General features: G+C 37.0%; 1 protein-coding gene across 9 annotated transcripts in view; it reads right to left on the reverse strand.

Annotated features, from left to right (window-relative positions):
• nbeaa (neurobeachin a) overlaps positions 1-17,018 on the reverse strand; it is a 908,137-nt gene that overhangs the window by 98,459 nt on the left and 792,660 nt on the right. For all 9 annotated transcript variants that reach the window (XM_072262897.1, XM_072262901.1, XM_072262905.1 and 6 more), the window contains one exon: positions 3,767-3,886. In XM_072262897.1, the coding sequence (XP_072118998.1) occupies positions 3,767-3,886 (120 nt within the window). The remainder of the gene's footprint in view (positions 1-3,766; positions 3,887-17,018) is intronic.

Genomic DNA, 17,018 nt, shown 5'->3' on the forward strand with positions numbered 1-17,018 from the left:
AGCATGTGACCAGGCAAAGTATCCAATTCCAGGTACGATCTCCTGAAAACCATCTAATGGGCAAAGTGGCAATTCTTGAATAAACTTGAATCACTGAAGGATGCTCAACAAGTATGGCAGGGCTTGAATGCTATTGTCTCTTACAAAGTGAAACCATGCAAAGTAGGTGACAACAAGGCTTTACTTTCTGATGAGCTCAATGCCTTCTACACTCGCTTTGACCATCAAAACACGGAGGAACCTTCACAAGCTCCCACAGCCTTCGATGACCCTGTGATTTCAGTTTAGAGGCCGATATGACAGCATCCTTCAGAAGGGTGGAATCACAAAAAGCATCCGGCCCAGGTGGGGTACCTGGCCAAGTACTAAAGACATGTGCTGATCAACCGGATGGAGTGTTCACCGATATCTTTAACCTCTTGCTTCAGCAGTCTGAGGTACCCATCTGCTTCAAGCAGCCTTTAATTATACTGGTGCCTAAGAAGAATGTGGTATTCTGCCTCAATGACCATTATCCAGTAGCACTTCCATCAAATATGATGAAGTGCCTTACTGGTTATTGATGAAACACATCAAATCCTACCTGAGAAACAACTTTGATCTGCTCCCTCCCCCAGCTGCCTATCACCTCCCTCATGGTTCCACATCCTTCTGCTTCCCATTGTGTTTTCCCCTATTCCTTCTTCATCTTTCCTGCCTATCACCTCCCGGTTTGTCCTCCCCCACCCCTTTATCTTTCCCCTTTCTGGTTTTTCACCTGGAACCTACCAGCCTTCTCATTCCCACCCTCCCCCCACCTTCTGTATAGGGCCTCTGCCCCTTCCCTCTTCAGTCCTGATGCAGGGTTCTGGCCCGAAACGTCGACCGATCTTTTCCACAGATGCTGCCCGACCTGCTGAGTTCCTCCAGCGTGTTGTGAGTGTTGCTTTGACCCCAGAATCTGCAGATTATTTTGTGTTTGATCTGCTCCAATTTGCCTACTGGCACTACAGGCCTGTAACAGATGCCATTTCACTGACTCTTTACTCAACCCTGGAACATCTGGACAGCAAAGACGCATACGTCAGAATGTTCGTTATCGATTACAGCTTGGTATTCAATACTATCATCCCCTCAAAACTAATCAGTAAGCTTCAAGACCTAATCAGTAAGCTTCAAGACCTCAATACCTCATTTTGCAATTGGATCCTCAATTTCTCAGTCTCCAACCCCAGTCAGATCAGAATGGCAACAACATGTACTCCACAATCTCCATCAGAATAGGGGATTCACAAGGCTTTATGCTTAGCCCCCTGCTCTACTTGTCTGATACTTATAACTGTGAGGCTAAGCACAGCCCCAATGCCATTTTTAAGTTTGCTGACAACACCACTGTCGTAGGCTGGATCAAAGGAGGTGATGAATCAGCATATACGAGGGAGATCGAAAATCCGACTCAGTGATGCTACAAGAACCTCTCATTCAATGTCAACAAGACCAAGGAGCTGATTATTGACTTCAGGAGGGAAAAACCAGAGGTCCATGAGCCAGTTCTCATTGGGGGATTAGGGGCGGAGAAGGTCAGCAACTTTAAATTCCTCAGTGTTATCATTTCAGAGGATCTGTCCTGGGCCTAGCACATAAGTATAATTATGCAGAAAGCATGGCTGCACCTCTACTCCCTTAGAAGTTTGCAAAGATTTGGCATGACATCTAAAACTTTGACAAGCTTCTATAGATGTATAATGGAGAGTATATTGACTGGCTGCATCACAGCCTGGTTTGGAAACACCAATGCCCATGAACAGAAAATCCTGGAAAAAATAGCAGATATGGCCCAGTCCATCACAGGTAAAGCCCTCCCCATGACTGGGCACATCTACAAGGAGTTATGTTGCAGGAAAGCAGTCTCCATCATCAAGGACCGCACCACCCCCCCACCTAGACCATGCTCTCTTCTCACTGCTGTCATCAGGATGAGGGCACAGTAGCCTCAAGACCCACAGCACCAGGTTTAGGAACAGTTATCTGTTATCAGTTATCATGATAGCCTCAACCATCAAACTCTTGAACCAGTGGGGATATCTTCACTCGCCCTATCGGTGAACTTCACGCAGTAAATGAATTTTAGGATTGTATATGGTGACATATATGTACTTTGGTAATAAATTTACTTTGCAATTTGAATCGAAGAATATACACTGCATGCAAGCAGATGCGCCGTTTAACTTGGCATAATGGTCAGCACAGCTGGCCATACAGCCTGATCATTTGCTGTATAATTCTACAATCTAAAATAAGGAGCGATAACCTCATAAGAAATAGCAGTAGAAGAACATATTCAGACCATTAAACCTATTCCACCATTTCCTAAGACCCTGGTTAATCTTCTACCTCATACTATTTTCCTGTGGTCTCCTCATATACCTTAGTTGCTATAATTTCCAAGAAAACATCAATGAGTGAACCATCATAACCCTCCAGAGTGCCATAGACACACCACTTTGAGAGAATTGTTTGTCATTTCATTTCCAGATGGGTTATTTTACTACTTTGACTCCTTAGTTTAGAAATCACTCAAGAGAAACATTCATCTCTTATCTACCTTTTCAGATCACTACGAATTCTGCTGGTTCCATTAAGATCATCTCTCATTCTGTCAAACTTTCAAGTTTACCTCCTCACTGTCCCAAGAACTACTGTGATAAATCAAATCTTCACAATATTCCCTCTTTAGCTAGGTCATTGATTTTTTAGGTACGGAGATCAAAACAGTACACAACAATCTAAATATTGCTTCATCTTGGCCCCACATAATTGCACTGAGTTTTTTACACTTGTACTCATGTCCACCAGTAAGAAAGGTCTCTTAACTCCTCAGCTTTTTGAGCATCAATGTTTCAGAATATCTCACTACTTAACAGATACTCAGCAATTCTATTTACTTATCATCTTTCCACACTCTGATAATTAGAGTTGCTATTGCCTACTTAATTAGCTTGTGCATATCCCCTGCAGCCTCGTTGCATCGTCATAAAAACTAACTTTCCCACTTAGCTTTGTGTCAGCAGCAAAATTAGAAATACTTTATTTGGTTTGTTAAACAAATCATTGATATGGATTGTGTACGGTATGGGCTCAAACAATGATTCCTGCAGCTCTCCATTGATCACAAACTTAATCTTCTCTTTAAAAATCTTTTTATTCTCTGCTTCCATTCTATGTTGATAAATTACTCTAGTCTCATGTATCCTAACCTAATTCACTAGCCTCATGTATCCTAACCAATTCACAAGCCTCCTGTGGGACGTTATCTTGATTCTTCTAAAAATTCTAATACAGAACATCCCTCATCTGCTCTACAAGATGCAACCTCAAAAATCTCTGATAGACCAGTCAAGCACGATTTCCATAAATCCATTGGAACTTTGCAGAAAGATATTATTTTCGAAGGAAGTCACGAAACTTCCTGGAGTTAGTGGTTGCACATGGAGTATTATTTTTATTCAATGTTGCACATTACCAAGTAACACAAAACCAAATTTCAAATGTGTTCTGGCAGTCCACTCTTACACACTATTTCCAATATTAGGGGAAAACGGTATTAATATTCTCATTCCCAACAAATATTAAAATCAATAGGCATTAATGTATGTTCAGGTGTCATTAGGCAGAATGTGATGAAAAGAATAATCCACTTGTTGTGTTTGCATCAATCTATACAAATGAACAAGAACATGTAACATAATAGCCTTAATATACTTAAAACATTCAGCATTTTACATACCTTCACATCTGAAGTGTCTCTTTGACAATTCCTCCATGATTTTGCGACAGAAGAAAATGTTCGCTCTGGATAATCAAATTTTCCTTCATTTGCATTAAGGAAAAATGTGGTAAATGGCTCCTAAAAAAAGTTATATTTGTGTGAATTTAACTGGTACAGAACTGCAATATAAATTCTGATCAATAAAATATTACTTCTGAAGCTGGAAGGAAGGCATTGACATAGAAGTAAACATACATTACAGAATGACCATTATCATCTTTAATCATTTTCAAATATACTGGATATTCTATTTGCCTCATTACCTTATTTATATGCAATATCAAACAACTTTAATGATGACATGGCGCATACTAATATCAGCATGTAACAACAAAAGACATGTATTTCATGGCTCAAATAGACAGAAAGAAGAATTCTGCATAAAAGACCTCTCATCCAGACATGCAAACAAATAATACAGCAGAAGGTAACAGCCTCTGCATTCCTGAGTAAACCCTGCTCTAAATGTTCACATTTTTCACAAATTTATCCTTTCTGTAACCAGAAGACTAATTTTGTTGGCCCAGAGAATCCAGAGCCAAATGTAAATGGCAGCACGAGAGGTGGACTACTACAATCATTGTCTACAAAGTCTGGAAACTTCTCAGCTGAGCCATTTTTCAATATAATCCTGCCCTCAGCTGTGCCATTTGTCAAAGCAGTCAGTTTTTCAGTATTTCTTAAAATTTCTTGGTGTCTGCAGGGGAACAGAGAGGAAGAGAGTTGCCATAGCCTATCTGGTACCCAAAGACCTAGGCAGGGGCAAAATTGCAAATTTGATAATCACTGGATATGAACATTTTTACAAACTTAATAAAATCAGAAGTTTACATGTGTGCTTTTAAGTTTGCTGTAAGAAAATAGGTTTCAAATCATGAGACATTGGCATTTATTCTGGAAGTGATCTGCTGGGATAGCTTCATGAATTGGGTTAGCATCGGAGCCATGAAAAATTTACTAACTAGATTTGTAGATAATGTAAAGTTGGATAAGAAATTAGACACATTTAAGGAAAATTTTCATAGATTTCTACAAAGATGTATTCCAATGACAAATAGAAACTTCACAGTAAGGATATAAAATAGACATTTCATGCCGAGACACTTCATTAAGACTCATAAGGGTCTCACTCGAAACTTTGACTGCTTATTTCCCTTCACAGATGGTGCCTGACCTGTTGAGTTCCTCCAACATTATGTGTGTATTGCTCAAGATTTCCAGAATTTGCAGAACCTCTTGTGTCCACAAGAAGAACAATTAATTAAGGAAGTTAAATTTAACATTAAATTGGTATATAATGGATCTCTAAATAAATAAATAAAAAGATGAGTGGTTAACCAGAAGATTGGCAAAATTTTATAATCTGACAAGAATGATAGGGAAGGGAGTAAAGAGGAAGAAATGCTCATTGTGAGAGTAAAAAAGCAAGAAATATGAATACAAGCAAATGAAATGGAAGCCAGTAGCTGCGATAAGCATTTGTCTTGAGGATGAGAATAAGAAAATAATAATGGAAAATAAGGACAAAAAGAATTGACAATACACTTGAATAAATATATTATATCTGTTCATGTTCAATTCACTGTTTGCATCCCAAAAACAGTAAAAACTTCAGAAACAAAGGATGTGAGGGAAATTGTTATCATTTTGAAAAAAAATACTGGACAAATTAATGGACTAAAGCTCACAAGTCCCACAGTTTTTAAGATCCTGAGATCTTTTAAAAAAAAGTGATTGCAGGAGAGTTGATACCATGACTGTGATCTTTCAAAGTTCTCCTGGTTCTAGAATGGACCTGGCAGAATGGAAAATCACATACATATCACTTTTTTCTAAAAGGAGCAGGAACCTTACCGGTGAGTTAGTGTAGAAACCATTGCTGGGAAAGAAGTAGCAAGTCATTCAGCAAATCACAATGCAATTAGGTAGGTTTTATGAAAATAAAATAATATTTGACTGTCCTGTTCGAGTTTTTGGGTAGGAGCATATTTGGATTTCCTAAAAGCATTCTATGAGAACCACATACGTGATTACCACATAAGGTAAGGGTTCATGATTTTGGCAGCAGCATATTCAAACATGGATTAACTAACTACATCCAAACTATACCTTAATTCACATCCAAATGCAGTAAGACCTGGATTATATCCAGGTCCGGACTAATAGGTGGCAAGTTACATTTGCACCACGCTAGGCAATGATGATCTCCAGCAAAAGAAAATATAGGTATCACCCCCTAACATCCGATGACAGCATATCACCAAATCTCCCACTATCACCAACCATTGACCGGCAACTGAATTGGACTAACCATACACACAACATGGCTACAAGAGAAGGGCAATTCAGTAAGACAATTCGTAACTGTTTTGTTTACCAAGGTTTCAAGAATTCGGGTTTGGCGATACCAGAAACAATCAGGAGTAAAAATTCAATGATTTCACTACTTCAACAAGTTAGGACCTATGAAGAACTTGAAGGTATCAACAATCATCTTGAATGTTACAATGAAAATGAAGATATGGTGGATGCAATCATCAAAAGTATTGTGCCTCCGCTAGATGTCTCCGCTGATTTTGTTCATTTACAGTCAATCAAAAGAACACAGCGGTGTACTCGGGATGAATTCTTCTGTTGATAACTATTAAGAACTAACACAGTTTTATAGTACTATAGAGCTATTAGTAGTGCTCTAATCTGTTCCGTATTTCATTTTAAATGCATGAATTGTTATTCAGTGAAATGGTAATTTGTCTCTTTTTATACTTTTTTATAACTATTTCCATGAAATTTTGGCTAATTGGGGCAGTTGCTTAAAAAGGCTAAAATGTACTGGTTCCAATGAACCAGAATCCACTGTTTTTCGTCATTGTTGCTGGTCAAAATCCTTGAACTCACTTCTTAACAGTATTGTGGTATACCTAGACATCAAGAACTGCAGTAGTTCAAGAAGGTGGATCTAGAAGATGAGGTATAAGATCTACAAACTTTGAAGAGATAGTGCATGAATTGGAACAATCAACACAGCTTTGTGCATAGGAGTCATGACTGACAAATCTCTTGGAGTTCTTTGAGGAGATAATCAAGAGGATGGATGAGGGCAGGGCAGTGGATGTTGTCTATATGATAAGGTCCATTATGATAGGCTATCCTGGGAGGTTAGATAGCATGGGATCCAAGGAAAGATAGCAGATTGGATTCATAATTGGCTCAGTGGTAGGAAGCAGAGGATGATGGTGAAAAGTTATTTCTAAAACTGGAGGGCTGTGTCTAGTGGTGTGCCACAGGGTTTGGTGCTGGGACCTTTGCGGTTTGTAATTTATTTAAATGGTTTAGATGTGAAGTGTGCAAGGCATGATTGTAAGTTTGTAGATGACACTAAAACAAGCAGTGTTATAGAGAGTGTAAATGATTATTAAAGATTACTGGGGGATCTTGATCAGCTAGGTATGTCAGCTGAGAATTGGTAACTAGCTTTCAATCCAGATAATTGTGAGGTATTTTACTTTGGTAGATCATACCAGGGTAGGACTTATACAGTAAATGGTAGGAACAGAGAGACCCAGGAGTGCAAGTGCATTGTTCCATTGAAAATACCATCACAAGTATAGGGTAGTGACAAAGATATTCGGTACGCTGGTGTTATTAGTCAGGGAACTGTGTATAAGAATTGGGAAGCTACGTTGCAATTATATAAGACATTAGTGAAGTTGCATTTGGGAATATTGTGTACAGTTCTGATCACCCTGTTACAGGAAAGATGTTATTAAATGAGAAAGAGTGCATAAAAATTCTTAATGCATGCATTACTAAATGACAATAAAAGAGGACTGCGTGTCCTCATAATCTAATCTAATCTAGGACGTAGGCTGGATTTGGGGGCCTGAGTTACAAGGACGGATTGCATAGGCCAGGACTTTATTCCCTGGAATATAGGAGTTTAAAGAGTGACATGATGGTGAAGTACACAAGATCACAAAGGACAGAGTGCACGTAGACTTTTTTTCACAAGGGATTGATGCTTGAACAAGAGGATGTAGGTTTAAGATACAGTGGTATGCAAAAGTTTGGGCACCCCTAGTCAAAATTTTTGTTACTGTGAATAGTTAAGTGAGTAGAAGATGAACTGATCTCCAAAATTCATAAAGTTAAAGATGAAACTTTTTTTCAACATTTTAAGCAAGATTTGTGTATTATTTTTGTTTTGTACAATTTTAGAGTGGAAAAAAGGAAAGGAGCACCATACAAAAGTTTGATCAGAATTGAACTCCAAACTCTGACGCCTTGAGCTGTAATAGCGTTGCTCTAACTGCTACATTACTGCGGTGACAGTGTTGGTTCTGGTGGGTGGGGATGTGGAGTGAAATTACCTATGTAACATGGAGAATAGGAGGAAGGTCTTGGAGGGTAGTCAATTTTGGCAAACCTCTGCCTGTGTGTCATTGAATATATTCAAGGCTGAGATAGGTAGATATGTGAATTATTGTGGGGGGTGGAGGTAGGGATGGTGATCAAGGATTTTGGGAAACAGTCAGTAAAGTGTTGAGGTCAGCATCAAACCAGCCATGATCCTTTATAGTGGCAGAGGCAGCCCAAAGTGTCTACTTCTGCTTCAACTACTTGCATTCTTATGACATTCAGAAACATTTACAAAGATTTAATAAACACAATTAAGTGTTAACATTTTAAGAGTGTTGAAATAAAGATCGTCAAATGAAGCACTTAAAATATATAAATAATTTAAAATAATTTTTAAAATAACAGATAATTTTTGCTATTTATTTTTATTTCTGCAATCCCATTTGTGGTAAATTGGATTTCCAGATCTATAGGATACATATGTTACCAAGACTCCATAATACCTTTTTCGGCAAGGTTCCTTTAAAGCAGTGGCTCTCAAAGTGGGCAATAACATCTCCTTAGGAGTGGTGGGAGTTTCTAACGGGGTGATAAAGGTAAAGATAAAGGTAGAGGTGAGGGGACTCAGTAGCAAAAGGAGTAGCTGAGGGATTACAGGCTTAATTTAAAAAATTAATTTGATCCAAAGTTCCCTGATTACAATCATCATGTAATCTCCTTGTCTCTTGCTAACCCACCATCCTCTTAGATTTTGATTGAGGTGTGCTATATTTGTTGAAAAGCAATGTGACGCTTCTGTATTTGCAATATCATGAGAAATCTGGACTGAGGAGGTTCTGTTATTTCCAGATCCAGCCCACGCATTACTGCCGTTCACTCCTGTAGCACAGCATTAGTTAGTACGATCCTATACTCTAATTGTGCAATGATGTGATTCCTGTGAATTAAGGTATGGTGTTCAATGGGGTAAAGTTCAGAATCTGTCCTTTGAATGGTCTTGACCACAATTTTCCAGTCCATAACCCAAATGAGATATTGCTGCCCCACTTTATGTTCCCTTAGGCAGAGAGTCAGGTTTTGCCTGAGCTATGATGATGACATAACTCGCCCTTTGATAGCAGCACTTGCGGTTGGATTTAAAGCAATAGGTGATTGACCGTGGTCATTAATCCACGACAAAAATGGCAGAATCAGACCAAATGAGAAAAGAGTATAGACAGCATAGTGTGAGGTATCTGAAATATAGTTATATAACAGCACCAATCAACCAACGGCTGCTAATGTGCCTGTTATGTGAAATAGTTTTGTTCAAATGAGGCAATGAAACTATCCAGGCTCCTTGGACAATTGAAGAGAATACACTCTGATAAAGTAAACAAGAACTTGACATATTTTCAGTTATTTCATGAAAACTTTCAAAAACAGAAAACACTTCAAAACATGTTTGTCAGCATTTCACAACAAAACAGTGATGGGTTATATTCTTCATACAACATATCATTGCTCATTGCTAAATCTGGAAACCTCCATCATTGGAGAAGAACTGCACCTTTAATTATTTGGGCTGGTGACTTTTGCAAAACCATACTCAGAACCTCCCTTATTGTTCTAGTTCAAGGGAACTATCGTTTGTAGAAACAGATATGAATGGGACTCAAACTTTTGGGTTGTTGAGCAATTTTTCAAAAAGAAGAAGATTCCACTCAACGTTCTTGTTGTGCAACAGGTGAGGCACCATCAATGACAGAATGCCATTGTGGGGTTATTACTTTCTTGAGAAAGGCTGAAACCAACATATTTATCATTCACTGTAAAACTCAAAGACAACATCTTGTTGCAAAAAACCTAAGTGATCGGCTGCACAAATCATTAAATGCTATTATCACAGAGGTAAATAAAATCAGGTCTTATACTCTCAATTCTTGACTATTTCGAGAGCTTTGTATTGAGAATGATGAACAATCTGAACACGTGTCATTGCACATGGAAGTCAGATGGCTCTCAAAAGGAAACTGCCTGAGATGCTTTTATGCACTTTTTGAAATCATGATAAAGTTGTTTGAAGACTCAAATGCTTCATTCTGCAATCAACTCAAGAATATTAGGCATAACATTACTTATTTCTCAGAATTATTCCGAAGTTTAATGAAATAAATCTTCAATTGTAAGGAAATGATGTGAATCTGTCAGTCAAATCAAGTCATCTCCACATTTCTGTCCAAGTTAACTCTATTTACGTGCAACATTGGCCACAGCAACTTTTTCCAATTTCTGAGCCTCTCCGAGTTGGAAGAAAAAGAAGGAATACCAGATGATGATCTTCAAGTATACTGTGCCCACCTGAGTGAGCTGCATAAAGACATGACTGAGAGATTTCAGGATCTTCTCTTGATCCAAATTCCAGATTGTGTATTATATCCATTCATGCATTTGTAACGAGGAATTAACAGGAAGGATGGAAGAAGAACCGATATTGCTATAAAATGATTTTTGAGCTGAAGCCGAGATTCAAAATTTATCTCGACTTTTGGTTTGAGAAAGAAATCTCTGAACACTATCCTCCACTGTTGAAAAAGGTCAAAATGTTACTTTTTGCCTTTCCAACAGCATATTTCGTGGAGTGCAGTTTAAGTGCAGTTGCCCAACTTCTTTCAAAGCAAAACTTTCAGGCTTCAAATTACTGAACATGGGGATCTGTGACTCCTTCTGAGTGACAGCCTGATGTTGAGAAGCTGATATCACTGCACCAAATCTGTCCATCTCATTGAAAGGTGAAAAAGGTGAAGGAGTGAATAGTTGGACGAGTAATTTATGCTCTAAAATTGTTGTTAAAATTGTTTTCACTGTAATTAAATAAATTATTTTATTTGGGGCTTAAATAGATTTGAATTTTTACAATTATTTGTCACTGCCTTGTACTTGTTGTCCCTATTTTCTTTAACAATGCATTGTAAATCAAAACTGTTTTATAGTTTTTATGTAATATCTAAAAAAGGAGAGGGGGTGCTGGGGATGTGGTCTGGGAGCCAAAGGGGCAGTAACTTGAAAATATTTAGGAACCACTACTTTAAAACAACGAATTAAAAGTCTGGTCTTGATGCATCCTGATGTACTGCACTTTTAATATTGAGGAACCTCACCAAGCTTCAGTTCTGCCAATGATTTTTTATGGGAAGTACACCGCAGAGAACAGCTGAAAAATCACTAGTAGAATTCAGTTATTAACTTCTGGACTTCCATATTCAAGCACATCCTGAAATTTGCTGGCACTCACATTGAGAAATGTTGGTAAAAATCCAGCAAAATCTAGTTCAAGATGTTAAAACTGCATATAGAATTATAATTGTGAGTTTACCATCGATATGGTAAAGGTTAGACTAACTTCTTTTCACTTATCCAAGAAGAGAAACCTCGTAGTTAATTACTCTTGTTGATGGCCATTTCACATTGACACAAAATTTTCAGTGAATTATTTAAAGCAGATTCAGGCAATTTTCTTCTCCATATTTTAATAGTGGATACTCTTTGCATACTTTTGTTATTTCTTGTTCTTAAAGGAGCACAGGAGGCTCAAAATTATAGAGTACTGGGATTTCCACAGTGAACAGAGATTAACTTATTACTACACCATAAATTTTATGCTACTATGAATGATCTTAGATTTGTCTACTACAAAATTTATGTTAGCCCAGCTGCTTAATTAGGCCTAAAGTTTATCAATGTACCATCTGGAGACATATATCTGGCACTTATCAGGCAATTAAAATAAAATTTTACACGAAGCAGTCTCCAACTCATCATCAGCCAAGATGAAGGAAGTTTACTTGTAACATATTAAAAGATCTGCAGTATATTTTCTTGGTGAAAGTTACAATTGATATAACTAATCCTCCAGGCTATTACTATTGCATTTTCAATAATTCATCCAATATAAAACAACAATAAGTAGAAATAAAAGAGGAAGAAAATGCACAAATGAAAGCTAAGGAATTCATCTTCGAAACAACCACACAAATACATGAGGACTTACAATAAATCAAATGGGAGGGTAAACTAAGTGAAAATGGTTTTCACTTTTTGGACAGGTAAGGATACTTTTTAATATATCTATGTATCCTAAGTAAGTCTGATATATGGTTATTCCCAGAATGCATCAGTAGATTATATTTTGTTGCAAGAGAAAAGTCTATTACTTTGTCCCATTGAGGGGTGAGGGGTGTGTGTGTGTGTGTGTGTGTGTTTGCGCGTGCGACATCACATTTTCCTAAAGAACCAAAAGGTGATTTAGTTGTCAAAATTTCATTTGGGGCAAATTTCATATTTAAATGAATTTTATTACATACTATTCCATTTACAGCATGAACATTTCGCTTCATTACTGACTATGATTAAGAGTACCTGCAATTAGCAACAGCTGTAGTTTGGCCTTGATTTTGTTAAGTAGGGCTTACTACTGCATATTGCTTAAGTATTTTGATACTATGTAATTATTTAGACCACAGCTGGAAATTTGGTTATATTGGTAAATATTGTCCTAAATGGTAGCAAGGCTTTGGATGACACCAGGACCTCCTGTGACATTAATTTAGATAGGAAAGAAGGTTAGAACAAGCTTCACCCATAAAACTCTTAAAAACTCAGAGTGACAGTTTTTGCCCCTCTTAAAGCTGTCAAAACGTTTTAATACTTCTGAATGTGGCTGTCATCCAGAAATAGGCTGTTATAAATTAAATAACAGTAGAAAAATAACAGATTTAAAACCAGAAAACACAGATTTCTGAAGACACAAGAGACTGTAGATGCTGAAATCTGGAGCAACAAGATGGGTCAAGGAACTCTGCAAGGTCAAAACATTATCTATGGAAGGAAAGGAATTGTCCTTGTACAGTGTTTTGACCCGAAATGTCAACAACTCTTTTCCTCACAGAGATGCTGCTTGGCTCACTAAGTTCCTCCAGGACATTGTTTGTTACCGAAGCCTTCAATGTGTTGGTGTTCAAGTGCTTGACTCTATCATTCTTAAATATTGTGAGAATATCTGCCTCCATCACCCATTCAGGCAGTGTATTCTAAATTCCAAAAATTGGCTGAGTGAAAAGGTTATTCTTCAAAACCCTTACCTAAACTAATGCCCGCCATTTTAGATAGTCCTTCTATATGGAAATGTTTCATACAATGTACCCTATCTATGCCCCTCAGTTTTGTATACCCCTATCAGATTCCCATCACCCCCTCCCACCTACAACACTTAAGACTCCTGTGCTTCATGTAAATCAAATTGGGCCTATCCAGCTTCTCCTCATAACTGAAACATTCCATCCCAGAAAACACCCTGGACAAAGCCCTTTGCACTGTCCCAGTGTGATGAACAAGCTTAACCACTGCTTTATGAAGTTGTACTTTAGCTTCCCTGCTCTTGTACTCTATGTCCAGATATCCTGATCCAAGAAGGCAAGTATCTTAAATTAGTCCTTCCAAAGTGTATCCTGCACTTCTTACTAACTGAACAATATCATTGATCAAATATCTGATTATCAAGTGATCAATGGCAGTGATTAAATACGGGGTTTCACTTCTTGGATAAGTGAAAAGAAGTCAGTCTAACTTTTACCACATCAATGGCAAACTCACAATTATATTTCTCTATTTTGACACCTTGACCTGGATGATGCTGAATTTTTATGATTTAAACATAAAGTAATGATAATGATCTGTAAAATCCTTCTGCAAAAATAATATTACCATTCCAAATAAGGATGTTTAAGGACAGGCTTTGTCAGTCAGATTATTTTTTCTTACAATAACCTCCTATGTGGATGATTTTGTAGATAACGACTCTGATTTCATGGTTATAATTCAACAACAATTTACAACTTAGGAGGTAAGGAAGATATATATATATCTAATGGACATACCAATTAAAACAAATTACAAACTCCCCTGGTCTACATTTTACCTTTTGCAGTTGCATCAGTTTTTAACTATCACTGCAAACTGCTGCAGGCACTCTGTAAATGAAGATACCCGCAACAAAATTAAATCCATAACACAATGATAAAACATGCCAAAGCATCAGAAAGAAAAAAACCATTTGTAATGGCAAGGAAAATTCAGGTGAGATAGAATGACTTAGTGTTGTGCAGAGAGGAAGTAAGAATATCAAGGCCAGGTTTAGTGGAATAAAAACAAAACATTAGAGGTTGGAAGAGAGGAGAATGGAGTTCAGCAGATATTAGATTGCACAAGAACTCCTGTGGCAAGAAAAGGAAAGGCAAGAAATTTTCCTTTATTAGGAACAGATTTTTGTAAATTAAGGAAATCAAGGAAAATAGAATTAGTAAAAGAAAAGAGCGCTGAGATAAAAGAATGCCGAAGATCATGCTGAATGTTAGCACATGCATGAAAAGCTGAATAGTCTACTCCTGTTGTACTTCTTATGTTTGTAAGTTCAAACCAGGCAGGAAACACTAAATATACTAATATCATCTTTCGTATTTTTCAGTGAAGTCAATGGAGTGAATTCCAATGGAAGAAACCAATAATAAAATAAAATAACACAATTTGTTGTAGACCTAAGAATGAGCTTCGGTGAATTTGTGGGTGAGCTTGTGGGTGAGTGTCACAAGAGAGTTGGACCCATCCAACATACTTATCAAAAATGCTGCATAAAGCAGTGTCTTTAGCATTGTCAATGATTCCGCCCATCCGTCTAACAATCTCTTTGACCCCCTACCATCAGGCAGAAGATACAATAGATATTAGAGTTCATAAGAACTGTTAGGATGAGAAACAGCTTCTTCCATCAGGCCATGAGAATTCCCTGCCACCACCCAAGTCTCATCACATATGAAGTGCCAGTCGCTTTATACTGTTTACTTTTTAACTTGTGTTGTAAATGCACCTTATTATTTGTTAATTTATTTGTGGTAATATTACTATATGTTTTGCATATGAGTTATATGTACTGTTTTGTGTACATTGGTCCAGAGGAATGTTGTTTTGTTTGGAAGTATACACGTATATGGTTGAATGACAATAAACTTGAACTTATACTGACTTGTAAACTATCAGGAGAAGGAATTGGAGGGGGGAAGTGTCTTCATGAAGAGGAAAAGATGATTTATTTGTCTTAGAAAATAATGATGTAAGAAATTAGAGCTGAAGTAAGACATTTGGTCCCTTGAGCCTGCTCCACCATTCAACAAGATCATGACTAACTTCAAATCTAATTTTCCTTCCTATCCCTATATCCCCAAAGTTGATTGATTTCTATTTTTAATACAGCATCTTGCAGCTGAAGTTATTTGTCATCCTAAATGGTCAATCTCTAATTTTGAGACTGTAGTCCTTTGTTCTAGATTCCTTATCCAGGGCAAGAACTTTCCTCAATTCATTCTGTCAAGTCCTCTTAGCATTGTTATGTCTTAATGAGGTCATATTTCATTCTTCTAAACTTGAGGCCCAGCCTATGCAATTACTTCTGATATGGCAAACCTATGATTCCAGGTACCAGTCTGATGAACCTCTGCTTCAATCCCCCTAAGGCTGGATACATCAGTTTTTTATGAAAGAATATCAAAATGGTATGTCACACTAATGATGTGGTTTCACCAAATCCCACGTTATTGCAGAAATACAACTTTACTCTTGTACTTAAATCCTCTCATAATAAAGGCAAAACTACAATTTGCCTTTCAAATTCCTGCTGCATCAGTGGGTTAATTCTCAGGACACTAATGTCTCTTTAAACTTTTATATCTCTCATGGTTTAAAAATACTCAGCATTTCTGTTTCTACAAAAGTAGATAATCTCATATTTTCCACACTTTACTTCCTCTCCCATATTTTTGCCCACACTTATGTTGTATATATTCACTGAAGCTTTTGCATTCTCATTCTCATCAATAAACTAAGAAATGTTACATTTGATTCCCTCCGCCAAGTCATTGATATTGATTGGGCATATTTGGAGCCCACGTACAGATCAATAAAGCACAGCCTGCCAACCTGAGAAGAACATACTTATTTTTATTCTTTGCATTTTATTTACTAAAGAACTTCTAATCTACTAGCATATTACGTCCAAGTTCATGTCCCCTGATATTCATTGAAATCCTGCAAAAAGCCTTAACAAAATCCTTCCACAGATTCAAGTACATCACCATCCACTGATCCCCCTTGTCTATTCTATAAAAAATTAGTTATTTTAGTAGAAGTTATGTTCATTAAAATTAACAATTTTATCAAGAGAAACATAAATGTTCTGCTTCTGTGTTTTACTTCATATTGGAAATTGCACACTCATAGCTTAATATTTTCTAACCATTAACTTGAAGATCAATTTTGCTTAAATATTTTATGATTGAAGATCATAAAGAAGATAGGTAACAGATTTTTGAAACTCATTATGTACCGAGATTCTTAAGAACTCACACCAAAAGACTGCTGGTTGCAGAGTTTATACTCCTCACTGATGCAACAGTGGCATCCTAATGTTCATAAGTCTTGATCTTATAAAACCACCAATACATTGTGAGTAATTCAATGAAAAAGCTAATAACATTAGTGTTGGATCTTTTTTCCAACCAGCTTGGGACAAAACAATATCAAGGTCTTACAAACAGTTTAAATTTTTTTTAAGTTTTTAAAAATATGTATGATTCATGAACTTCAAACCATTTAATTAAAATACTTCAGTGAGACAATCTAATGAGAATTCAAAAATAAATAAATCATCCAATCAATTGGGTGTATTATACATATTTTAGAAATGTCAATGTAGGTAAAGCTTCGAAGTTTACTTTACTTTTGACTCTTACCAATCTGCATTTAGTCATATAAGACTAATATT

This window comes from Mobula birostris, chromosome 7, assembly GCF_030028105.1.
Source record: "Mobula birostris isolate sMobBir1 chromosome 7, sMobBir1.hap1, whole genome shotgun sequence".
In the NCBI taxonomy this organism is placed as follows: Eukaryota; Metazoa; Chordata; class Chondrichthyes; order Myliobatiformes; family Myliobatidae; genus Mobula; species Mobula birostris.